We start from the raw sequence: 27,195 nt of genomic DNA on the forward strand, positions 1-27,195 counted from the left end.
CCAGCCATAACAAAACTTCAGGGAAAAACTTGTCTTCACAGAAACACAGTGAGGAATGTTACCAGTAACAGGACCCTCTACCGCATGCCACCAGCAGACAGCCTTCTTCTCCTTTCCTTGCTTTCCTTCCCGACCCAACCATCTAGTTTACAGGCCAAGAAGCCCAGGAAAGGCACTGCTCCCTCTAGGGCACAGCTCCAGCAGCAAGAGAGGGGACTTCAGAACCCAGGCAACAATGGAAAGAGGAGCAACCTCAGCTGTTACGGGCGTCCCAGTCTCCTCTCCCATCACTAACCAGAGCCAACAGCTAATCCTCTTGGCTTCTGATTCTGAGCCAAAAGTGTCTTCTCCTTCCAGCAAAAGGTCTCTAGGACGCGAGCTGTCTCTTTCCCCTACTAGCTTGTGGCAAAAACAGCTGTGTTGCAGGAGGAAGCACAAACTGATGTTACCAGGATGAGTTCTATGTAACCAGGGACTAAAAGCAGCACTAATAACCCGAGTGAATCTCAATGAACAGTTCCTACATTTTTTCAGAAAAGAAACTAAGCCATGAATGTATTTCTTTGTTATAAAGAAAAAGGAATGGTTGGAATAGTATAGTTCAGGATTCTTACTGAAATTACAAAAATAAGAAATTCAGAAGACTACAGGATTGTATTGTATAAACAGATAAAAACTTAATTTCAAAACCTAACATGTAATTCATACCAAATATACTACTTATTCAAAAGCTATATATCAAAAAATATACTTTCCTATCAAAGAAGTTTCACTGAGTTATCATGCTATTAAATATTAATTTATTTAATCAACATCTAAAATTGTTTTGAAGATGTTTATAATAAAATTATGTATAATAAGAGGAACACTTTTCCTGTTTACCAAGTTATAGCAACTGAGAACAAGCTCTCAAAGGTCTAATAGGAAAGACAAAACTCGCACAATAACTAGTTACAGATCTTACTACAGAATAAGGAAGGCAAAAGTAGGTCATCAGGAGAAACAGACTCTTCCTGGCCCCATGCTCTAAAGACATCACAGGACAACACAGGGGAAGACATGCTCACAATTTTTACAGCAACTTAAAGATATGCATCAGGGTGTTACATAAGTCAGTTTAACATCCTAACCCTTGAGCATCATCCCTAATATCAGTTGCTGCAAAAAGATTTATGCCAGCAATTATAAAGTAGTTCAGAAATCAAGTCAATTTGGAATCTTTTCACATAAGTTACTGATTTAAAAGTGTCATTTCTGTTGCGCCTGCAATAAGGATGATGTTATTTTGAGAACTAAAGAGTCTGAACTGTATCCTCACATTAATGAAAGACAGTTCATCTCCCCCATGGAAGTGAGCAGAAAAAACAATTATCCCAATGCATTCATTATAATCCAGAATACTATATACCTTTAGGCTAATATGATATAGTTTCAAAAGATTTATTTAGTAAAGATCCATAAAATTGGTTAATAACTTAGAAAACAAGAACTATTATATAGTATAGATTTAAGAAGATACAACTAAGTCCATTCAGAGAAAAGACAAAAAAAGCTAGGAAAAGATGAATATACTTTCCCAGAGAATGAATAATTATAGTGTAGCATTACATAAATGCTATACTAAAAAATGCTATATGGTTGCTTCCAGATCGTATTATTTTTCCTGGTCAGTTTGACAAAGATTGTTCCATATTTTTTCAATAAAAAAGTCATCAATTTAATATTCCTATGCTCTTAAATTTTACTAACACTTTAGTATAAAAACGAAAGTATTAAATAAGCGTGACTTTAGAAATTCCTATTTCAGTTATCTTCACCAAAGCATATGCTTTCATTTATAAAAATAAAAGACACTATATTAATAAGGATCAGGGAGCTGGTTACATTTACCTTATCAGTGGCTGGTGTAGCGCAACCAGTGACGCATGGACTGTAACAGACACAACAGAAAGGTGGAAATAATCAAACATGACGTTAGCGTGGTGATGGAGGCCTCTCTGGAGGCTGAAGTGCAGCTTCAGCGTGCGGCTGCTTATTAGCTGCAAGGCGTTCAGATCATCTGCCCTATGAAAAGCAACCCGTTTGCGTGTTAGTACAGAAATTTAGTGAAGGCCAACGTTTTGTAGAGTAATTTAAACTATCAAAATATTTAATTACTTAACTATTTTTTAAAAACAAAATGAGAACAATTTTTAAAGCATCACATTTGCATTAGACAGCAATATAAATCTAACAATAAAAAAATAACCAGATCTTACTTACAGTTTTCTATCTGTACTTACAATTTCCATGTTAATGGACTGTTTTTCACTACTGTGCCTACAAAATGAGTCTTTTTTTGATACTTTAGGAAATACTCTCATCCTAAAATTTTACTCCAGTAGGGAATACTGTTTATAGTAAAGCTGCAGTATCATGTAGGTCAAATCCTATTATGATAAATCCCAAAAGGTATTTAAAACTGTTTTTATGGTAGAAAATTTTGTTATTAAATGTTGCTCAAAAATAAGCAAGTAATTAGTATATACTTTATCATCGATATTTAGTCATTAGATTTATACATCCAAAAACTGAAACAATGCCATGAAAATTACTTCCAAATATATACATATTTTTAACCAATATGTACCTACAGCTATGAACTATGTACTCATTTCAGCTTATAGAATTCTGACTTGGTTTATGAAAGAATTCCCTCAATGACTTCTCTGCAATAAACAAGTATTCCAGAGAAGCAGCAGCTACCATGTAAAGACTCTTATTCCTCTGCAGTGGTAAAGAGGGCATCTCACATCAGACCTCTCAGTACTGTGGCTGCCTAGACATCTATGCCACAAGCAGTCTGAATTTGTATACAATTTTCAAGAAGTATTTCTACAAAAGTAGAATAGTAAAATGGATCTCTGTTTCTTGTTTTAAATGGATTCAAGCACAGCTTGTCCCTAAAATGTGTGACTACTTGTCCAGATGTGTGGACAAATTTAGGGTTGTTTTAGTCACTAAGTCGTGTGTGACTCATGGACTGTAGCCCTCAAGGCTCTTCTGTCCATGGGATTTCCCAGGCAAGAATGCTGGAGTGGGCTGCTGTTTCCCTCTTAGGGGATCTTCCTGAACCAGGGTAGCCGGTCCTAAATCTTCCTCATGGACTCTGGAAACAGCTGTCAGGTCTAAGAGTCACAAGTCTCGGTAACTCTCTGAAGATCAAGAAGGCCCTGCCTGAAGAGGGCATCACTCACGCCAGCAAGAAAGAGTAGCCAGTGACGCAGTGGAACAGAGCTAAGGCAGGTTTAAAGGCCACAAGGCAGTGGTGCTGTGTCAACAGTGCAATGTCCAAGAGTCTCAGAAGCTGTTTCATGTTTCTTCAGCTCATCTGGCTTTGCTACCTGCAGCTCCTGGAACCAGCATGAGCACAAAAAACCAGGACTAATCATTCCCATGAGACTCTCCCAAGGGGGAGAAGTTCAAAATAAATAAGAAGAGGGTAGGCTGGGTTCCAAGAAGAAAATGGGACTTTAATAGGGATAGATAACAGTCACACATGACTACAGATTTTTAACTGTTCGATTAGCCTACTCACGAATAATCTCCATCTGTGAAGTGTAGATCCAGGGATAACAGAAAATTCATTTCCTCAAGGGTTTCTTCAATCTGAAGAGAAATTAGACTATGAGATGCCTTTTGAATATTTTATAGAAAGTTAGAAATATGCCTTGAGGCTTTATGAAAATATTTATCTAAATATATATGAAGAAATGTTTACCTTTTTTTCATCCAACAACATTTTAACTTTGAAGATCATGACATCATTTAAAACAACCTCCTCATTTTTATATAGAATTTGAAATGTTTTACTGCAAATCAGAGAATCATGAACTGAAGCTGGAAAGGCTAAAGTCATACCTAAAATAGATAAGATATGCAATTGACAGGTAAAAGGCAAAATACAGTATAATTAAAACTTGTGGTTATTTCAAAATACTATATGTTAGATTATACAACTCCAACACCATTATTTTATATAGCAGTATTGGAACATTTCTTAAAGTTTATTAATTACTATGAAAAAAATGAATAGAGAAGAACATTATAACCATTACAGAACTCTTGTACAACTAATTTTAATCTGAGAAGGTAAATGAGAAACCTCATGGTGGAATTTAAGAGTGAACAATTCATTCAAATGCCAGAGGAATCTGGTTGGCTTTTGTCCTGGTTGCTAGGAAGTAACTTCTAAGCCCTGGGAATAAAGAATTTGGTTGGCTTTTCTCCCTAATTCCTGAGAGCTAGCCTCTAAATCCAGAATTTCTCAGTGACAGAAGTGTCTGTTATTCATGGTAGCCCAGAGAGTATACGACGAGGAGGTGACTCAGAATGGGGACTGGCCACACCCGTAAGACAACTATGCGACTGGAAAGTTGGGGTTTTCAGCCGCATGCTGTACGCCCAACGTCCAGGAGGAAAGGGGGCTGGAGACTGAGTCATGTGGCTGCTGAGCCAATCAGTCATGCCCATGTAACACAACACCAACAAATGCAAGACACTGAGCCATGGCCCCTTCTCTCTGTGTTATCACACAGGCTTCCTGGGCGGGAAATGTATTCCTGACTCCCTGGGGAGAGAACAATGGGAGCTTCACAGATCTGGGGCCCTCCAGACCTGGCTGAATGCGTCTGTTCTCCTGGATGGCTCTGCTTTGTATCTCTTTGCTGTAACAGAATTTTAATAACAAGTAGGGTTGTGTGAGTTACTAGTGAATCATTGAACCTGAGGGGAGATCAGGACTCCCAACTTGCAGCCACATGATCAGAAGTGAGGGTAGCCTGTAGATCCTCCTGTCATAGCTGGTGTCTGAGATGAGAGCATCTTACGGAAAACTGCACACTGGAAAGGGTGGTCCGTCTCCAGGCTGCTGGTTTCAGCTCATCCCAACAGCTTACTTGCTGTCTTATTACTCTACCCTCCAGAAATGGTGGTGGTGGTGGTGGTTTAGTCGTTAAGTCGTGTCCGACTCTTACAATCCCATAGACTGTAGCCCTCCAGGCCCCTCTGTCCATGGGATTCTCCAAGCAAGAACACTGGAGTGGCTTGCCATTTCCTTCTCCAGGGAAATATCCTTCAGAAGTAACATGATGGAAAAAGCAGTCATAGAAGCTAGAGTTGGTCAGTGGGCACCTCTGCAGGCAGAGAACTCAGAGTGTGACACCGGAGTCCACCTGGAGCAAGGAGGGTGCCCCCGTGGGGTGATGTCGGCACCTCTGTAGGAGGGGATGGTGGTCCAGGAAGAGCAGTGTGCTGGGCACTCATGCAAGATGAGGGGGCAACTGCACAAGAGGGCACCTACGGCTTACAGGGGCGGGGGTCCTGGCAGAGGGGCACCCTGGCAGAGCAGCTACAAAAGGATGAAACTTCCACCTGAGTGTGAAGGTGGGTGTGGGCAGCGGCAGCCTGATGCACTCCAACACGACCAGAAAGAGGAGAGGAGACTGCCTGCAGGAGGAAGGCTCAGGTAGGGTGAGGAGGGTCACGGGGACAGGAGCTGCGTGAGGGGCTGAAGCCCCAGAGGCCCGCAGACGCGTCCACGAGGGAGCGGGCACAGCACAGCAGCCTGCTTATGGAAGAGACTGACAGGGAACCAAGGGCCTCAAGGACAGTGACAGCCAGCTTCCTCACTGAAACCTCCAGGCAAAGGAGGGACACAAACGGAAAGGAGACCCAACTACAGAGTGAGTCCTGCAGCACTAGACGAGAATTAGAAACACTGATGCGAATTCAAGGTTTTCTATATGCCTAAAGAAAAACAGGTGTAAACGTGTCCATGTATGATAAATACATGTGTGTGTATACAGATCCTCACCAGCTCTGTCCACTCAAAGGGGCTGAGAACACAACCCCAGTACTGGCTCCTAACACTGTTCTCATTAAGAGGAACCAGGGCTTTGGAGAAATGGATGACTCCAGAGTTGGGCACACACAGGACAAGACAAGCCTGGCCAATCATTTCACATCAGAAAGTAAGTGCTAGAAAAATGAGGGGACACATCAAAAGAACAGGAAGCCAGCTTGAAGCGGCTATCCTGGTTGGATCTGGGATCAACTGAACATCAAAATAAATTATGAGAGAAATGGATTAGCATGCACTGGATAATAAGAGAAATTCACAAATCCACAGATATAAATAAATAAAAGCCCAGAAGTCTGAAGGGAAAAAGAGTGACTTTATAGTGGAGAAGTGACAGAGAATCAAATGATCTGTTAACATCACATGAATGGGACACACTGAGGGCATGTGCCACCTATAATAAGATACAATGAGATTAGCACAGCATCACTCCTGAGACAGTCCTATCAAAGATCACAAGGGAATCACAGAACAATGAAAACTGAAGGACTTTCTACAAACTATCGGGACTACAGTCTTCAAGAGCATTATGGTCCTGAGAGTCAAGGACAGACGGAGGAACTCTTCCAGAAGGAAAGAGACCCACGAGGCACAGCACCTGTTACAGGGCACGATTCTGAACTGGATCATTTCCTGCAAAGGCCTTTATGGGGAGAGGTCACAAACTTCAATGGGTCTGAGTATACGTTGGCAGGGAGGTACCAATGTCAGTTTTATAATCTGATGCTTTCATTGGGTTATACAGGACAATTCTCTTGTCTGGAGAACATACACACTGAAGTGCTTGGGGATGGTGGAGCACACTTCAGGAGAGAAGTGCTTTGTCTCGTACTTACAACTTTTCCCTTCACACATATATAAAGGAAATCGAGTAGATCACAAACTCAACTTCTATAAAGGGGCAGAGTTGAAAAGAGGAAGAAACTTTCCTCAATGGAAAGAAAAACTTAAAGGACTCGGATAATGCAGAGGTAGAATCTGCCACCGCAGAAAGCACCAGAAGGGCTGCAGCTCCGGAGCAGGGCTTCTTCCTCCTCCATGATCCCCTCCCACATGCCCACAGCTCCTGTGCGCCCATGGGTGCTTGTAGATAGGCTCCGTGCCTCCTATGGCCACCTCCACCACCTCTGAATGGCATGGAGTCAGATAGCACCACCTGCAGACTCCTGGAAGCCTTTATGCTTGAAGGCTCTAGCACTCAAGGCAAGGTTGTGTGTGCATGCGTGCTTAGTCACTCAGTCGTGTCTGACTCTTGCAACCACATGGACTGTAGCCCTCCAGCTCCTCTGTCTGTGGGGCTTTTCAGGCAAGAATTCTGGACTGAGTTGCCAATACTTCGTACCAAACAACTCCAGGCATCAATGTGGGTGATAAATCGCCCCAATTCATTCCCTCCCCTCCCTCAGGTTTCTTGCCTTGTAGCCCTCCTAGCTCCTACTCCTAGTCTGGTCTCCTAAAGCTTTACATGACCAATGACTGCAATCCTTTGGTAACTTACATTTCAATCAACACCCTCTCTCATGCCCCGGCCTTTCTTTCCAGTTCATTCTATCTAAGACCAGCACTTCAGCAATCCTTTGCTGCTGTTGCTAAGTTGCTTCAGTCGTGTCCGACTCTGTGCAACGCCACAGACAGCAGCCCACCAGGCTCCCCTGTCCCTGGGATTCTCCAGGCAAGAACACTGGAGTGGGTTGCCATTTCCTTCTCCAATGCATGAAAGTGAAAAGTGAAAGTGAAGTTGCTCAGTCGTGTTCGACCCTCATCGACCCTATGGACTGCAGCCTTCCAGGCTCCTCCATCCATGGGATTTTCCAGGCAAGAGTACTGGAATGGGGTGCCATTGCCTTCTCTGAGCAATCCTTTGACCCCCCTCTAAAGAGGAGAGTCTGCGAATCCTACTCTTCTCAGCCCTCAGCTTCTTCTCAAGTCCTCACTTCCCTCCCCCTCTTTTACTTAAACTCCATGGTCCAGTGTCATTGGCACCCCTTCCTTACTGCTGCCGAGTAGTCACACTACATTTTCAGAATCATTCTCTCTCCACTTTCCCAGATGACTATTTCATACATTTCCTCCTCTCCCTCAGTCTCAACCAAGAAGTCTGGTTCTTATTTCATAAGAAGATATAAGCTCCACTAGGGCATCTACCCACGGACACCCCCTGGACAAGCTCCCCATGTCTCTGACCCCCTTTCTGGCAAACGCCTCAAAGAATTCTCTGCATTTAACGTCCCTGCTTCATCTCCTCCCCTTCTCTCTTTAGCCCATTTCATGACAGCTGGTCTTCAAGATGCCCCCACCCTGAGTCTCACTGTGTGGCTTTCACATCCTTGTGTCCACTTCCCACAAAGTCCCAGGAGGATCTGTGTGGACACAGCAGAGGTAACAGACTGCAACCTCTTGAGACCCTGAGCCAGACGTAAGCTGCTGAGCAACTTCCGGATTCCAGATCCAAAGAAACTGTGAGACAATGCTTGTTGTTTTAAACAAGGTTTGGGGGTAAATTCTTACACAGCGATAATTCATCCACACTTAACTAGACTTTGACCAAGTAACTGCTCTTACCAAGACCAAAGAATGACCTCCACTTTGCAAAAAGGAATACTTCATTCTTAGAGCTCATCTTGGTTGACTTATAGTCCGCCTCTGATCAGTGACACACTCTCTACTTCCTGAAGGCATCCTGGATGTCCCACTTTCCTGGTTTTGCTCCTACCTCATGGGGCATACCCTTTTAGTCTTTTTTTTTTTTTTTTTTTTTTTGCTGTTGTTTTCTTATCCAAGAAGCATAGCCTCATGGTTAAGGACAGACTGTGGTTGAAATTCAGGCTCTGCCACTTATTAGCCCTAATTCAACCATTACTAATCTCTTACGCCTACATCCGATCTTCAGTAAATCCCACTAGCTCTGCCAACAAACTATGCACATCCAGCACTACTGAGTGAGAGTGACAGAAGTGCTTGAACTGAAACATCCCACTGTTAGGAGTGCCCTGAATGGGATTCTAAAGTACAGGATAAGAAACTGTACACAGAATAAATTATCCTAAACTGCTTTGGAATGACAGTAAGTAACCTTCTGTGAGGGTCACCTCTGTCTCAATTAACATCAATATTTAAAGCTTTCAAAAAGATGTACCAATGATTTACAAAATAAACTTTTTAAATTTTATTCTCAAATCAGGAGGCAAGGGCAAAAGGTGGCACAGTCCCATTCATTTACTCACTCATCCAGTCAACAAGTATTTACTGAATACCTATTACAACAGCTATTATTATAATCCATTAGTCATCACATAATACTTTCTAGGTGTTAGAGATAAACAGTAAAATTAAAGAGATAAGAACCTCTGATCTTTTGGAGCTCACATCCTAATGGGAAGGGAGACAGAATAAAAATAGTAAATAAGAAAAATGACACAGTGTGTTTGAAGGCAGTAAAGTGCTGCGCAGAAAGGTAAAGAGAGGAAAGCAGGTGAGAAAGGCAGCGGTTTTAAACAGAGCAGCCAGGCAACACTTAATAGAGAAGCTGACCTCTCAGGAAGGAACGGAACGCACTCCCACATTCTCTTTCCGCTATGGACTCCCTTCACCTGAGAAGTCTGGAAGCTTGTTCCCTGGAGAGGGTGAAACAGAGCCCTCTGAATGGCAAAGCAGAGAGCACCAAGGTATGAGCAGAGGGATTCTGACCCTGGATGCAGAAGTTCACAGAGCTCTTCCTCCTCGGGTTCCCAGAAGGCTGGCAGTTAAGATTCTTCCTTTCTAGGAAGGAAACAGGCTAGCCTTCTCTGGTATCTGGGGAACTGTGGTGAGTCTAAGATCTAACCCTACTTGCAAACCAATAAGCTAGCTGGCCACAGTGTCACGGTGCTGGCAGGAGACACGGGATTCCTGGGCCAGAGATACACAGCAATAGCCTGAGTTTCAAGTTCACCTCAGTTCCCCTTGTTCTCACTCCCCAGGAACATGAATGTGACACAGGTCAATACTATTCATGCAGTGAGGTTCTGGTCACAGTTGAGGAACTCTAAGCTTAGGAAACCTCAATCTTTTTTAAGGGGCTATAAGAAAAACCTAAAATCACTGCAGATGGTGATTGCAGCCATGAAATTAAAAGACGCTTACTCCTTGGAAGGAAAGTTATGACCAATCTAGATAGCATATTCAAAAGCAGAGACATTACTTTGCCAACAAAGGTCTGTTTAGTCAAGGTTATGGTTTTTCCAGTGGTCATGTATGGATGTGAGAGTTGGACTGTGAAGAAAGCTGAGCGCCGAAGAATTGATGCTTTTGAACTGTGGTGTTGGAGAAGACTCTTGAGAGTCCCTTGGACTGCAAGGAGGTCCAACCAGTCCATCCTAAAGGAGATCAGCCCTGGGTGTTCACTGGAAGGACTGATGCTAAGGCTGAAACTCCAATACTTTGGCCACCTCATGCGAAGAGTTGACTCATTGGAAAAGACTCTGATGCTGGGAGGGATTGGGGGCAGGAGGAAGAGGGGATGACAGAGGATGAGATGGCTGGATGGCATCACTGACTCGATGGACGTGAGTTTGAGTGAACTCCGGGAATTGGTGATGGACAGGGAGGCCTGGCGTGCTGCGATTCATGGGGTCGCAGAGTCGGACACAACTGAGTGGCTGAACTGAACTGAAATGAAGAAAAACCTGTGTAAACTTTGAACTGGAGCCAGACCTTATCTTTGTCAGTGTGTATGTGTGTGTCAGTTGCTCAGTCATGTCTGACTCTTTGTGACTCTATGGACTGTTGCCTGCTGGCCTCCTTTGTTCATGCCAGGCAAGAATACTGGCGTGGGTAGCCATTCCCTTCTCCAGGGGATCTTCCTGACCCAGGGATCAAACCCCGGGTCTCCTGAATTGCAGGCAAATTCTTTACTGTCTGAGCCACTACTTACACCTCCCAAAGCTCTTTACTACAGCAACATCTTTAAGAAGATCATTTGGAACAAAAGCCTTTCAATGTCTCTGCTCACAAGATGTACAAAAACTGGGAAACCATGGAGAATTACTTTCAACAACTTACAAGGTAAAATCTGATTTTCCACAACTCTTGATATGGGGAATCTGACAAGTTGGTATATCTATAACAGATGTATTATGTAAATTTATTTTATTAGATAAGATCTATAGATGCTGACTTCACAGATTCCTTAGCAATCGGCTCACCAACATCACCCACTATGAAGCTCAAAGACACAAGTCCCAGGTATGCTTTACCAAACGTCCAATCAGCTTCCTTGTCTCCTCCTGCAGACACCTGAGGACAATCAGACATCTGAAGAAGGCTTCTAACATACAAGTTAGACACCAAAGCAGAGAGAAAAGCAACTTGTAGAGAGAAATTTTTAAAAATCTATCAGTGTTGTTCTTAGAGAAAAGACATTACATTCATGAAATAAGAAAATGCTGCTATAACTGGGGGCGAGAGAGGGATGTATTGGGAGGCTGGGGATAGCAGATGCAAACTACTGTATATAGGATGCATAAACAACCAGGTCCTACTGCACAGCACAGGGAACTATATTCACTATCCTGTGACAAACCATAATGGAAAAGAATATGAGAAAGAATGCATATAAATACATATATATGTACCTGTATATATATATATCACTTGCTGTACAGTAAAAACTAACACAAGATTGAAATCAACTATATTTCAATACAATAAATTTTTTTAAATTTTATTTTATTTTTAAACTTTACATCATTGTATTAGTTTTGCCAAATATCAAAATGAATCCGCCACAGGTATACATGTGTTCCCCATCCTGAACCCTCCTCCCTCCTCCCTCCCCACACCATCCCTCTGGGTCGTCCCAGTGCACCAGCCCCAAGCATCCAGTATTGTGCATCGAACCTGGACTGGCAACTCGTTTCATACATGATATTTTACATGTTTCAATGCCATTCTCCCAAATCTTCCCACCCTCTCCCTCTCCCACAAGTCCATAAGACTGTTCTATACATCAGTGTCTCTTTTGCTGTCTCGTACACAGGGTTATTGTTACCATCTTTCTAAATTCCATATATATGCGTTAGTATACGGTCAATACAATAAATTTTTAATAAGGAAAATGCTGCTACACAAAGGAACAGTAACAAAACAAAAGAGCATTTGAATTTTAAAAGAAAAGATGGGGCAAGAGGGAGCAAGGAAAAACAGGGAAGTGAGGAGGGACAGAGAAAGAAAAAGGGAGAAAGAGAAAGCCAAAAAGCTCAAAAAAGGGGTTAAAGTTGAATACAAAAACCTATTAAATACAACAAAAAGACAGAAATGGAAAAAAAGTAAGAGGAAAAATACTAAAAACTATGAGAACCAGTGAAGGTGATCAACCATCTAAAGGACAGAAGTTTTATAAAGGAAGAGCACAGAAAACAGGTGGGAGAAAATAACAAACAGAACATTTCTCCGAACTGAAGTCCATGTGCTTCTGGAAGAAAAGGCCCAGTGAGCCTCAGAGACCACAGGGGCGTCATCATGTGCGCTAGGGCCACAGAAAGAGAGAGAGAGTCCCACAGGATTCTTGACAGGGGTAAGGATCACATTCCTTGACCAGCAACTAGAGCTTCGGGGCTCTCAACAGCCAAGCTGCAACCCCAAAAGACAAGGGGCCAACATTCCCAAAATTCTGAAGGAAAGAGAATTCCTTTCCAACCTAGAATGCCATGCTCAGCTAAACACATGTTAAGAGTAGAATAAAGACATTTTAGAGATTAAAATTTTTTCTTTATGTCTGAAAGAAAAGTATGCCACTTTCCCCAACAAGATGTTGGAGAACAGGCTCCACCAAAATGAGACAGAAAACCAGGAGAAAAAAACGGATTCGTTTTGATGTTTGGCAAAACTAATACAGTGTTTCAGGTTTAAAAATAAAATAAAATTAAAAAAAAAAAAAAAAAAAAAAACCAGGTGGAAGGGAAGAAGACCAACGCACAAGGGAGGCCGAGGGAATGGCAGGAAGAGGGTGAGGACGCTTCCAAAGACGTCCCCTGTCTTAGATAGAGGTGATGCATCAAGACAGGATCAGTGTGCTCAGAATAGACAGCTATGTTGAGGTCTACCATCCTAAAGACTTCTGCTGCCATGGTGCCTTTTTTTTTTTTTAAATAACCTAAGGACAAATTAAAAGCTTGGCCAGATTCCTTTCAGCACTAGCTGTGTTTGAGGATATACTCAGGACATTTCCGCCCTATGGGAGCCTAGATCATACAAGGGCAGTCTTTGCATCTCACAGTGGCTTTCTGCTTTGCCTTACTCGAGTCTAAGAGTTACAGGAAGGAAAACTGAGTAGTAAGTGTAGATGCACATCAGCCTGTCTCATACATTGTACATCCAGTGCTCCATCACATCATAACCTTGGCGGGAGCCCTGGATGTGTGAGCTCTGTGTTTCATACAACTCACTCCTGACCTTGCCCACTAACTCCCCTAGAGGTATCCTGAAGCCCCTCAGTATGCAGAAGCACACCACAACCAGGGACTACTTGGCTTTCTCATGGATGCTTCTTCAAATAGCAGTGTGACTGCAGCATCCCTTACACCAGGCTTGTGCTATTATTACTCAGTTCTTCCAAACTCAACCAGACCCGTCCATGGCAGACACTCGTAGGTCATGAAAGTATAAACAACAACAAAAAAAGAATGATTAACACAAAAATCAGGAGAGGTGTTCATGATGCCTTTATGGTACTAGTAATATTCCATTTCTTAAATGAAGGGTTAGGTATCTGGGTGTTTTTTATCACTTAATAAAATAATGTTTTATATTAGCTTCAAAAATGTCTGAACATTTCACAATAAAATTTTAAATGCTTATTGTAAAGGTACTCTATGTCATGCATTGTTCTAAGCTAAGTAGATCAAACCAAAAAACCACACTCTCTGCTCTCACCTAATTCTGTAAATTGCATTTCCACTAAGTTTTACAGAGAAGCAGAGAGCCATGACATCTCATAAGATGAGGATGAACTTGGTCAGTGGAGTCAGGAAAGGCTTTGGTGGCAATATAGCATTTGAGTTAAAATATTATTAAAAAGTTTGTCAAATTAAGATGGAAAAGAAGAAAATTTCAAGAGGAAGGAGCAGAAATTTCATGAAGGCAAGGTCCACAGTCAGCACTTGTGGAGAAATGGGAACTTGTGTGCATTGTTGGTGGGAATGTAAAATGGTATGTATAGCTATTGTGGAAGCAGTATGGAGGGTCCTCAAAAAGTTAAAAATAGAACCACCATATGGTCTAGCAATCCTACTTATGGGTATTTATACAAAAGATTTGAAGACATAAATATCTGCTTTCTTATGTTCACTGAAGCATTGTTCACAGTACTCAAGAGGTGGAAACAATTGAAATGAACATCAACAGATGAATGGATAAAGAAAGTGAGATATAAGACGGAATATTTTCAGCCTTAAAAAATAAAGGAAATCCTGTCATATGCTACCACACGGATGAATGATGAGGACTTATGCTAAGTGCATACAACAGGTCAGACAAATACTGCCATGATTCTACTTACACAGGGGCTCTCAAACAGTCACTCATGGAAGCAGAAAGCAGAGTGGTTGAAAGGGGCTGGGAGTTGGGGGAGATGAAGAGTTTATGTTTCACCCTGCTCAACTTACAGTTTCAGTCATGCAACAATGTGTATACAATTAGAAACACTTACTGAACACTGAAAAGTTTGTTACTAGAGGAGATTTCATGTTATGCACTTAAAAAAAAAAAAAGTGTGATTTACTCTGGGGTTTTAGTAACCTACATTGTTGTTCAGTCACTCAGTCGTGTCCCACTCTTTGCGACCCCATGCTCTGCAGCACACCAGGCCTTCCTGTCCATCACCATCTCCCAGAGCCTGCTCAAACTCATGTCCATTGAGTTGGTGATGCCATCCAACCATTTCATCCTCTGTCGTCCCCTTCTCCTCCTGCCTTCAATCTTTCCCAGCATCAGGGCATTTTCTAATGAGCTGGCTCTTCATATCAGGTGGCCGAAGTATTGGAGTTTCAGCTTCAGCATCAGTCCTTCTAAGAATATTAAGGACTGATTCCCTTTAGGATTGACTAGTTTGATTTCCATGAAGTCCAAGGGACTTTCAAGAGTCTTTTCAAACACCACAGTTCAAAAGTATCAATTTTTCAGCACTCAGCATTCTTTATAGTCCAACTCTCACATCCATACATGACTACTGGAAAACCATAGCTTTGACTAGACGGACCTTTGTTGGCAAAGTAATGCCTCTGCTTTTAAATATGCTGTCTAGGTTTGTCATGGCTTTTCTTCCAAGGAGCAAGCATTTTTAATTTCATGGCTGTAGTAACCATCTGCAGTAATTTTGGAGCCCAAGAAAATAAAGTAATCTATGGCAATTTATTTAGACAAAAGCTTTGGGATTTTTGTCCTAACGTAAAGTGTTAGTCATTCAGTCATGTCCAACTCTTTGCGACCCCATGGACTGTAGCCTGTCAGGATCCCCAAGGTTAACATTAATTTCCTGACATTGTGCCCTGGGCCTGGGGTGCCTGGCTGACCCGATTACAGACCTTTATTTATCCCTGTTTTCAGGCCCCCATCTCACTTCTCTCATCTGCTATTCCTGTCTGCACTCTTGGGGGGAAAAGTGTCCTGAAAAGGTCATTCAGCTCCCACTCTGCTTCCTGTCCTTCAAAACTCACTTTAATATTTTTGTTATTCCTTCTCATACTTCTCTACTGCTATTACCAAGGAGTCTTAGAAACAAGAAGACCCAGATATACACTGTACTCAAGTTCACTGTCTTGAATCAGAACCTTTCCCTACTTTTCAACACTTATTTGATAATAACCTCTCCCAATGAGATTAGGAACCACATAAACATTTTTCATTGCTCTAATTTGTGAGTGAGAACCATGTCTTACACATAATAGGTACTCGGCAAGTATTTATTGAATAAATGAACTTTTATCGAACGTCTTAATTTAGTGCTCTATCTCCTTGTTGAAATGATTCTATTTTCACTTTGCCTATCAGTCATCTAACCCCAAACATCAATCCTACACTTTGAAAGACTTTATTTCCATTAAATCATGACAATTCAGATTTTATTCTTATCACCATCTTTGTGCATTTCCATTTCCTTTGGTTAAACAGTGAGCATTTGAATCCTTTATTCTATGAACAAGCAAGCATTCATTCAACTATAATTTGCCTCTAAAATATCAGGAACTAAGAGATATGAACATAAATAAGAATACTGCTCTTGTTTTCAGAGTTCCCAATCTAATTTGGATAGAAACATTCAAGCAAATAATTGCAGTACAATGTGATAATCTCCTGACTCACTATTTCCGGAGACCAAAGCAAATGGTGCTGTAATTATCACTGTCTCTTCAACCAGGTAAAAAGACAGCAAATGGCAGTGACAGAGGAAGCTGCTGAATCCAAGGAAAGAATGTGGAGGCTTGTGTGCCAAATGGACTCAAGTCTCACAATCTATGCAGAGTCTATGACAAGATTTAACTTCATGGTGTTTTCCTTTCACAGTTGTTTCTTTTCACACTTATTTGATTACTGGTAACAGTAATGGAGAAGGCAATGGCACCCCACTCCAGTACTCTTGCCTGGAAAATCCCATGGATAGAGGAGCCTGGTAGGCTGCAGTCCATGGGGTCGCTAAGAGTCGGGCACGACTGAGTGACTTCACTTTCACTTTTCACTTTCATGCATTGGAGAAGGAAATGGCAACCCACTCCAGTGTTCTTGCCTAGAGAATCCCAGGGACGGCGGAGCCTGGCGGGCTCCCGTCTATGGGGTCGCACAGAGGCAGACACGACTGAAGCGACTTAGCAGCAGCAACAGTAATGGATAAATGACATAGTATGAATTGCCTCCAGCTATGTATTTCTTTAAACTTCCTTCATTTTTAAAAGCATTTTTATTGAATGATTTTTACTGTTTGTTTGTATTAGAATTCCATTTATGAACTGGACAAATTTACAAGATGCTAAGAGCTGAAAGAGATCTATAGAAAGTGCTATGACAATGGGGCCTATTGTCACTGCTTATGGGAGTCATTTACGGGTTAATAAAGGAGATGATGAGGAGGATGAAGGTGCACAGAATACAAGGGAGGTGAAAACCCAGCAAATTTGTTCCCGAGAATCCATAGGGACAATGGTAGGAAATAAAAGTCAGACATGTAGGATGGGGTCAAGTCATGAAAACCTTCACAATTCAGCAAAACTGTCACAACATTTCAGTGACTCTCAAAGGAAGGTCCTAAAAGGTTGGTGGGTAGGCAGAGCTTAAGGAGACAGCTAACGGGGGGAGAGAGATGGTTCTTGTAGCAGCATTTCAAAATGCTGATGCTTTATTACAAGTGGTCAGTTAGCTGCTCCCAAGGCAAAGCACTGGGCCAACCCTTCCTTACTCTGATAACTAGCCCTCACTTTCAGACTTCCTTTTTTTCTTGACATTAATTTTTTTAACCACTATAAAAGCACTGGGTGGTAGTAGGTAGGAAGAAGAATGCAATATATATACACAAAGAATCTTATCCAGAAGAGATGGCTTTAGAAAAACACTGGTCAAATACAAACAGCTGAAAATTTCCTTTTGTTAAACCAGGCTGATTTCTTATTAGTCCAAATGTTTATCTAGTTGTGAAGCTGCTATCAAATTGGAGAATGTATTTTTTTTGGTAATAAGACTCCCTGCATGTTACTGCTTGAATTTTGTACAATTTCCCTTTCTTCCTCCTCAAAAATAGCAGTCATACAGAAGAACTAAATTGATTTTTTCCCAAAAAGAATGCCAAAATGGCCAACAGTCACATAAAAAGATGCTCAACATGGTTAATGATCGGAGAAATGCAAATCAAACCCACAGTGAACCTCATACCTGTTAGAATGATCATCATCAAAAAATCTACAAGCAATAAATGCTAGAGAGGGTGTGGGGAAAAGGAAACTCTCATAAGATGTTAGTGGGAATGTAAACTGGCCTGACCATGGTGGAAAACAATATGTAAGTTCCCCAAAAAATTAAAAATTGAAAAAAAAAAAAGCTGATTTAGAGAAATACAGGAAAAAAATTTAAAAAATAGATCTGCCATATGATCCACTTCTGGGCATATATCCAAAGGCAATGGTTGTGGGATTTTTTTAAAATATAAATTTATTTATTTTAATTGGAGGCTAATTACTTTACAAAATGTGGGATTTTGAAGAGATCTATGTACTCCTGTATTTATTGCAGCCTCATTCACAATACTCAAGACGTGGAAACAACCACAGTGCCCATTAATGGATGAAAGGATAAAGAAGATGTGGTGAACATATACACAATGCAATGTTATTAAGCCACAAGAAACGAGGATATCCTGTCACTTGCAACAACATGGATTGACCTTGAGCCCATTATGCTAAGTGAAATAAGTTGAGGGTAAAAATGAGCAGTAAATAAGCCATACAGATCTACTACACAATATAATGAATAAAGACAATACTGTACTATAATTATGTAATGTGATAGATGTTATTACAATGGCAATCACAATATATAAATGTATCAAAGTAACTTGTACACAATGTTAAACTTGCATGTTACATTTATTCAATAAATGTTAAATTTATTCAATAAAAAGAAAAATAACTTACTTTTAATTACTTCTTATTTTTTATTCCTTCTCATTACAGCTACTAGCTACCATGGGAGAAGGCAATGGCACCCCACTCTAGTACTCTTGCCTGGAAAATCCCATGGATGGAGAAGTCTGGTGGGCTGCAGTCCATGGGGTCACTAAGAGTCAGACACGACTGAGCGACTTAGCAGCAGCAGCAGCAGAAGCAGCATAGAGCACTTACTATGTGCCAGGCACTGTGTTTTACATATATTGTTGTTAATCCTTCAGGCAACCTTACAGGGCAGGGATTAATTTCCATGTTATAGACACCAAGGCTCTGAGAACATAAATAATTTGTTCAGGAAGTAAATGCCACTGCTGTTTGCTCCACAGGCTATGCCTGGTCTCTATGACGCACTGAAAAACTAGTTCAAACACGTATGTGCAGTTAACTCTTATGCTTACCACAGAACACCCATGCTAGAAGGGAAAAGCGGTCTCACTGGGGAAGGAAAGACCCAAAGATGGTTCTCAAGAGGGCAAAACCATGTCAATCAGCTTCCCAGTGCACAAGCAAGGCTGGCCCTTACACATGGCATAGGGAAAGGCAGGAAAACGGCCCCAGTCAGCTTCCTCTTCATTCAGGGACTGTCTCTCCCAACATCAACACGTGCTGAGATCCTAGAGTTTACCTCTTTCAGTTTTTTAACATCTACGGCAGTTAAAATAGAAAGAGAAGCAGGACAAAGGCATCCAATATTCACAGAGCACCACATTGGGCCTCTCTACCGAATTTTCTCATTTAACTTTCAAAAACAAACTATAAGACAGGGATTATTTCCATTTCAACAGTTAGGAAAGGCTCAGAGAAACTGAGTAATTTGCTTAAAACTATACAGCTAGTAAATGGCAGAGTAAGACTTGAAACTAGTTGTCTAAATTCAAATACTCTCTGCACATTAAGCTGGTTTTATATGAATAGAAATGGAAGCCCAAGGACCCAGATTTCCTTTGTAAGTCACAGTCTAGGGTCTTTTCTGAGGTCTCTTCCTCCCTTGAGTTTTCCCTTCCTGACTTTGGTCATTCTGGTTCATACTTCTTATGCAAGAAATGGTTTATCGATTTAAAAAAAAAATTAGATTTACTTATTAACATGAGATATGCTATAATGAATAGAAAATATAAAAATCATAGGAAAACATCAAATTAATTTTAATGTAAGTTTCAGCTCTTTGCAATATTATATACTTCACAAACAGCATTCTAGACAGCTTCTTACTTTCTTGTATTAATATAAGTCCATTAGTAATACCCGACATGTATATGGTCCTTCACAGTTTGCTATGAACTTTCACTTATTGTAAAGCAGGTTAACATTTTGCAGATGAGAAACCGAAACTCACAGAGAGTGAGTTTTCCAAGGTAACATAAAAGGAAGCTGGTATCCTGATTCCACATAACTACTTTCTTAACCACAACAAAGCTGCACCTCTGACTCCAAAACAGACCTATATAGCTATCTCGATGTCACAGGTGACCTGATCAACACCAAAAAAGGAACTAGCTTTGCCCTGTCTTGCCAGAAACTAAGACTCTTCTTATGTTGGAAACTCATTTCAATTCTATAAACCCTTTCCCTCTTGTGTTACCATAAAAATGCAAATGTTGTTTACTTGTTTTTAACATTTGGAATAAACCCATAGACAAAATATACAAGATTTGACTACAGCTCCAAATCTGAATATGAATGTTAGCAATCTTGACAGTGTAAAACAAAGGATATATCTAATAGGTTGAGAAGTTGAGAAAAAAGAAAATTTGAAAAAAGAGGTAAGATTATGTATATCTTTACTTTTCAAAATGAGGGGTCTTCATATTTAGCTTTAAATGTATTATATGAAGTTCCAGTGATGATCAATGAGAGACGCGGGATAATGTTATCTCTTTTAAAAAGCAGGAGGAGAGGAAGCTGTGTGAGTTAAAATTGTCATTTATCATCACTGGATGTGGAATGTCCATGGAGAGGAAACCATTAGGACTAGAGAAACAGTTAAAAGTGGATGCATCTAGAGAAGGAGTTATGCTTTTCACTACTAACCTTTCTGGATTAATGGATCTTTAACTATTTGCATATATTATTTACAAAAAATTTTGTTTTTCAGAGAAAAGGGATGAATATCAAAAAGCAAATAAAACAGTATATATTTCTTCATAAAAAATACTATAACTATTAGAAATGGCTAGTTGTTACTCAACTTTTTATCAAAATTATACACAGTCCTCTAACCTTTCAAGCTGGGGCCAGCTTCCATGAACCGGCAATGTCCTCTCTGTTGTAGAAATCTCTGAATGCACTGTTATTATTCCATTTCCAACAGCCCATAAATATGCATTGTCTTTCATGACTGATGTTACTACAGATGACAGCTATGTGCTGACCCAAACCTCTCCCTGTCAGCACAATCTCATGCTGGAAATAATTTAAATATGTTGCAATAAAATTCCCAACCCATCTAACCTGCCCTACTGCAACTCACACACAAAATCATTTTTTCTCTTCTTTCCAAAAGTTTTCCAGAAATATACACAAGGTGTAGGATATGGTAAAATATAAACCTGGAAAGAAACAGTCTTGAGATAAAAAGCACAAATCTAAATTAGAAGAAAAATAGGACATGTTAATAAAAAGTACAGAGAAAATTCAAGCCCTTGGGAGAAAAAGTCAACTATTAAGGAACAGAAGTGAAAAGAGACTTAACATAAAGATATTTATGTTGTTTTCAAGGATGAGTCTAGAAGTGAGTGGTATGTATTTATTAAAAGAAAGTCAAATACATAGGAGTAATTTCTGAAGGCAGAAAATTTTTTAAAGGATACATTTTCCTAACAAATTAACTAAAATTAAAAAGGTACAAAAGTAAAAGGTACATACATTTCAAGGACTCTTAAAAATCATTTTAAAATGGAACAAATTCTTGGAGGAAGAAGGATAGAAGGAAAGAAAAGAACCTCTTAGACTGGAATAAACTGGCAGCCTGCTATGCACTTTGCTTGTCAGATTGTTGGTGAGGAAACTCACCTGAACATGAGAACATAATACTGCATTTACTATACCTGTAGGCCTCTAATAAGTCACCACACTGCATCAACCATTATTCTCTATAATTTTCATATTAACTTAAACATTCCACATAATGGCTATTCTGAGGTAGCATGTCAGGAAATACAATTGGAATGATAGATTTATATCACCACGCATGTTTCAGAGGATGGTTCAGAAGCTGTGGAACATGACACACACATGAAAGGTAACCATTTCTGGTCCTAGGCAGGAAAAGCAGCATATCTCACAATGCATTCAGGGCTACTTTATTGGTAAATGTTGACATCTTTCTGTACCATAAAGAACAAAAATATGACATTCCAAACTAGAGTTAAAGAAAATACACTGATAAAACATCTGGAATAAAAAAGGTCTTGTGTAATCATATTAGGTTCAACATTTCAGGAATGAGAGCTGGAAGTTGGCAAATTTTTTTTTAAGTGAGAAAAAAGTGTGAAAAAATGTTTACATATTTTTTTCCTACTGTCAAAAATCTAGTTCTTGTGTTTGCCATTTTGGCTGCTATAACTGAATTAAAAGGAAACAATGGAGGAGCCTGGAAGGCTACAGTCTATGGGGTCGCAAGAGTCAGACATGACTCAGTGACTAATACTTTCACTCTTTCATGCCACCTCTTAAAAATTTTCTGGTATAATGTTTTATTTATACATACATAAATAATGTTTTCTCTATAGGTTAAAATTACATATCATGGATGTCTACTGTTTTCCAAATCCTGGCATCTCTTTTAAAAACTGGTATCTGCTATAAACAATTTATTTTTAAGATACTTTCTTTTGAAAACTAGCAAGCTATCAGGCCATCAACATCTCACAATCAATAATATACAGTTGACTGTATCAGAAACTTGAAACTGAATGGGTAACGACAATGACTAAATCTGGACTTATAACTAAGAAAAACCAAAATAACAGTGCCTAGCAGAACAAAAGGCACTTAGAAAGAAGGCTCATCATTTAGGTATTTCTGAAACACAAATTTTCACAATGTCAAAATAACATTACTCTGCAAAAAATATTAATTACATGTAATATTTCTGTCATACCAATGATCTGGAAAGGTCTCAAACAACAGAACCTCAAGAAACTAGAAAAAGAACAACAAACCCAAAGTTAGCAGAAGGAAGGGAATAACCAAGATCAGAGTAGAAGTAAATGAAATAGAGGTAAGAAAGACAACAGAAAAGATGAATGAAACTGGGTAGGTTTTTTGAAAAATAAACAAAATTGACAAATCTTTAAAAAAAGAGATGACTCAAATAAAGTTATAAGTGAAACAGGGACATTACAATAAATACCACAGAAATACAAGGAATAAAAGACTATGATGAACAATGACCCCAACAAATTAGATAACTTAGAAGAAATGGATAAATTCCTAGAGACATACCTTACCAAGACTGAGTGATGAAAAAACAGAAAATCTGCACAGACCAGTAATGACTGTAGCCTACCACACTCCTCTGTCCATGGGATTTTCCAGGCAAGAGTACTGGAGTGGGTTGCCATTTCCTTCTCCAGAGGATCTTCCAAACCCAGGGATTGAACCCAGGTCTTCTGCATTGCAAGTAGACGCTTTACCGTCTGAGCTACCAGGGAAGTCCTTAATGAGTAAGGTAACTGAATCACTAATAAATCTCCCAACAAAATAACAGTCCAGGATCAGAAGGCTTCATAGGTGAAATCTACCAAACATATAAAGAATTAATACCAATCCTTTCCAAGCTCTTTCAAAAACTGACTAGCAAGAAATAATTTCAAACTAATTTACAAGGCTAGTACCACCCTGATCGAGAAGCCAGACAAACACACTTTGGAAAAGAAAATTACAGGAAAAGAATCTGAAAAAGAATACATATACATACATGTTTTGGCAACCCATTCTAGTATTCTTGCCTGGAGAATCCTCATGGACAGAGGAGCCTAGAGGGCTGTAGTCCATGGGATCGCAAAGAGTTGGACAGGACTGAGTGACTAAGTACAGCACATAAATATATGTTTAACTGAAAGGTAATTGAAAGGTAAGTCAGGTTCCTGTTACTTTATTTGGTCAGAAATCCAAGTGGAAGAGAGTTATATTCTCTTGGGACTCATCATGAATTTCATAAGGACTGAAGAGAATACATCATTCAGTGCTACAGGAAATGACCAGAGTACCACACCTGAAGCTTCAAAGATCAAGCCCTGAGCCTTTGGAGTGGGAACACTGACTCCAAGACCCTAGACCACCAGAGAACTAAATGTAGGTAGTATCATATAGTGAGAACTCACTCAAAGGAAACCACCAGAATACAAGACCCGGCATCACCCAACCACCGATAGCACCTCCTGCAGGATGTCTCATCTAAACAACAAACAAAACAAAAATACAATCCCAGTCATCAGCAGACAGGATTACCACTCACTCAGCCTTGCCCATCAGAGGAACAAACAAACAAAAACTCAGCACAAATCTCACCCTATAAGAAGCTTACACAAACCACTGGACCAACCTTAGAGGGCAGAAACCAAAAGGAAGAAAGAATTCAACCTTGAAGCCTGGGAAAAGAAGACTTCAAACACAGTAAGTTAAAAAAAAAAAAATAATGAAAGGCAGAGAAATACTACACAAATGAAGGAACAAACTAGAAACACAGAAGTCCAAATAAATAAAGAGGAAATAGGCAAACTACCTGAAAAAGAACTCAGAATAATGATAGTAAAGATAATCAAAAACCCTGAAGGCAAAACGGAGAAAATGCAAAAATCAATTAACAAAGACCTAGAAGAATTAAAGAATAAACATGCAGGGACAAACAACACAAATACTGAAATTTAAAATACTCTAGAAGGAATCAGTATCAGAATATCTGAAGCAGAAGAACGAATCAGTGAGCTGGAAGATAAAATGGTGGAAATAACTTCCGAAGAGCAGAATAAAGTGAAAAGAATGACAAGAGCTGAGGATAGTCTGAGACCTCTGGGACCATATCAACTGCACCAACATTCGAATTATAGGGGTCCCAGAAGAAGAGAGAAAGAAAGGGTATGACAAAATTTTTGACGAGATTATAGATGAAAATTTCCCCAAAATGGCAAAGGTAATAGTCAATCAAGTCCAAGAGGCACAAAGAGTCCCATACAGGATAAACCCAAGGAGAAACTTCCAAGACACATACTAATCAAATGAACAAAGACTAAACACAAAGAAAGAATATTAAAAGCAGCAAGGGAGAAGCAACAAATAACATACAAGGGAAACCCCATATGTTTAACAGCTGCTCTTTCAGCAGAAACTCTGAAAGCCAGAAGGGAAAGGCAGGATATATTTAAAGTACTGAAAGGGAAAAATCTACAACCAAGATGACTGTACCTGGCAAGGATCTCATTCAAAATTGATGGAGAAATCAAAGGCTTTTCAGACAAGCAAAAGTTAAGAGAATTCAGTACCATGAAACCAGCTTTACAACAAATGTTAAACAGACTTACATAGTCAAGAAATATAAAAGAAAAAAGATCTACAAAATCAATCCCAAACAATTAAGAAAATAGCAACAGGAACATATATATCATTACTTTAAATGTAAATGAATTAAATGCTCCAACCAAAGACACAGACTGGCTGAAATTGAAAGTCACTCAGTCGTGTCCAACTCTTTGCGACTCCATGGACTATACAGTCCATGGAATTCTCCAGGCCAGAATACCTGAGTGGGTAGCCTTCCCCTTCTTCAGGGGATCCTTCCAACCCAGGGATCGAACCCAGGTCTCCTGCATTGCAGGCAGAATCTTTACCACCTGAGCCACAAGGGAAGCCACAAACTGGCTGAATGGATAGAAAAACAAGACCCATATATATGCTGTCTACAAGAAATCCACTGTAGACCTTAAGACACATATAGACTGAAAGTGAGAGGATGGAAAAATATATTCCATGCAGATGGGAAGCAAAAGAAAGCTGGAGTAGCAATCCTCATATCAGACAAAACAGACCTTAAAATAAAGATTACCAAAGATAAGGAAGGACACTACATAATGATCAAGGGATCAATCCAAGAGGAAGACATAAAAATTGTAAGTATCTATGCACCCAACATAGAAGCACCTCAATACATAAAACAAACACTAACAGACATAAAAGGAGAAAATGACAGTAACAGAATAACAGTAGAAGACTTTAACAGCCCACTCACACCAATGGACAGATTATCAAAACAGAAAATTAATAAGGAAACACAAGTCTTAAATGATACATTAGATGAGATGGATCTCATTGATAGCTTCAGGACATTCTATCCAAATGCAGAAGAATACACCTTCTTTTCAAATGCACATGGAACATTCTCCAGGAGAGACCACGTCTTGGGTCACAAATCAAACCGCAGTAAATTCAACAAAATTGAAATCGTATCACGCATCTTTTCTGACCACAATTCTGAGACTAGGTGTCAATCACATGAAAAAAACTGTAAGAAACACAAATACATGGAGATTATACAATGCGTTTCTAAATAACTAAAAGGTTACTGAAGAAATCAAAAGGGAAATCAAAAAATTTCTAGAAACAAATGACAATGGAAACACGACAACTCAAAACCTATGGGATGCAGCAAAAGCAGTCCTAAGAGAGAAATTTATGGCAATAAAATCTTACCTCAAGAAACAAGAAAAACATTAAAATAGCCTAACTTTACACCTAAAACAACTGGAAAAATAAGAACAAAAGAAAAAAAATCCAAAATTAGTAGAAGGAAATAAAGCATAAAGATATGAACAGAAATAATGAAAAAGAAATGAAAAAAACAATAGTAAAGATTAATAAAACTAAAATCTGGTTCTTTGAGAGGATGAACAAAATTGACAAACCTTTAGTCACACTCATCAGGAAACAATGAGAGAAGAATCAAATCGACAAAATCAGAAATGAAAAAGGAGAGGTTACAGCAGACAATGCAGAAATACAGAGGATTATAAGTGACTATAATGAACTCTATGGTAATAAAATGGATAACCTGGAAGAAATGGACAGATTCTTAGAAAAGTTCAATCTTCCTAGACTAAACCAGGAAGTATGAACAACTGAAATACAAGCACTGAAATAGAAGCTGTGATCAAAAATCTCCCAAAAAGTAAAAGCCCAGGACCAGATGGCTTCACAGAAGAAATCTATCAAACATTTAGAGAAGAGCTAATGCCTATCCTTCTAAAACTCTTTCAAAAAATCACAGAAGAAGGAACACTTTCAAACTCATTCTACAAGGCCACCATCACCCTGATACCAAAACCAAAGACAACAAGAAAAAAGAAAACTACAGGCCAATATCACTGATGAACTTACATGCAAAAATCCTCAACAAAATTTTAGCAAACAGAAGTCAGCAACACATCAAAGGCTCATACACCATGATCAAGTTGGCAAGCATTCTTCAATATACATGAATCAATCAATGTGATACACCATATTAACAAATTGAAAGATAAAAACCATATGATAATCTCAATAGATGCAGAAAAAGCCTTTAACAAAATTCAGCACCCATTTATGATTAAAACTCTTCAAAAAATGGGCACAGAA

General features: G+C 39.6%; 1 protein-coding gene across 7 annotated transcripts in view; it reads right to left on the reverse strand.

Moving 5' to 3' along the window:
• The window catches only part of FAM135A (family with sequence similarity 135 member A), a 158,558-nt gene that overhangs the window by 75,855 nt on the left and 55,508 nt on the right, over nucleotides 1-27,195 (reverse strand). For 6 of the 7 annotated variants that reach the window (XM_044924542.2, XM_025294943.3, XM_025294942.3 and 3 more), the window contains 3 exons: nucleotides 3,761-3,900; nucleotides 3,578-3,648; nucleotides 1,891-2,064 (listed from right to left, as the gene is read on the reverse strand). In XM_044924542.2, the coding sequence (XP_044780477.2) occupies nucleotides 1,891-2,064; nucleotides 3,578-3,648; nucleotides 3,761-3,900 (385 nt within the window). The remainder of the gene's footprint in view (nucleotides 1-1,890; nucleotides 2,065-3,577; nucleotides 3,649-3,760; nucleotides 3,901-27,195) is intronic. The other variant, XM_044924543.2, reaches the window with a different exon arrangement.

The sequence above is a fragment of the Bubalus bubalis genome, chromosome 10, assembly GCF_019923935.1.
Source record: "Bubalus bubalis isolate 160015118507 breed Murrah chromosome 10, NDDB_SH_1, whole genome shotgun sequence".
Lineage (NCBI taxonomy): Eukaryota > Metazoa > Chordata > Mammalia > Artiodactyla > Bovidae > Bubalus > Bubalus bubalis.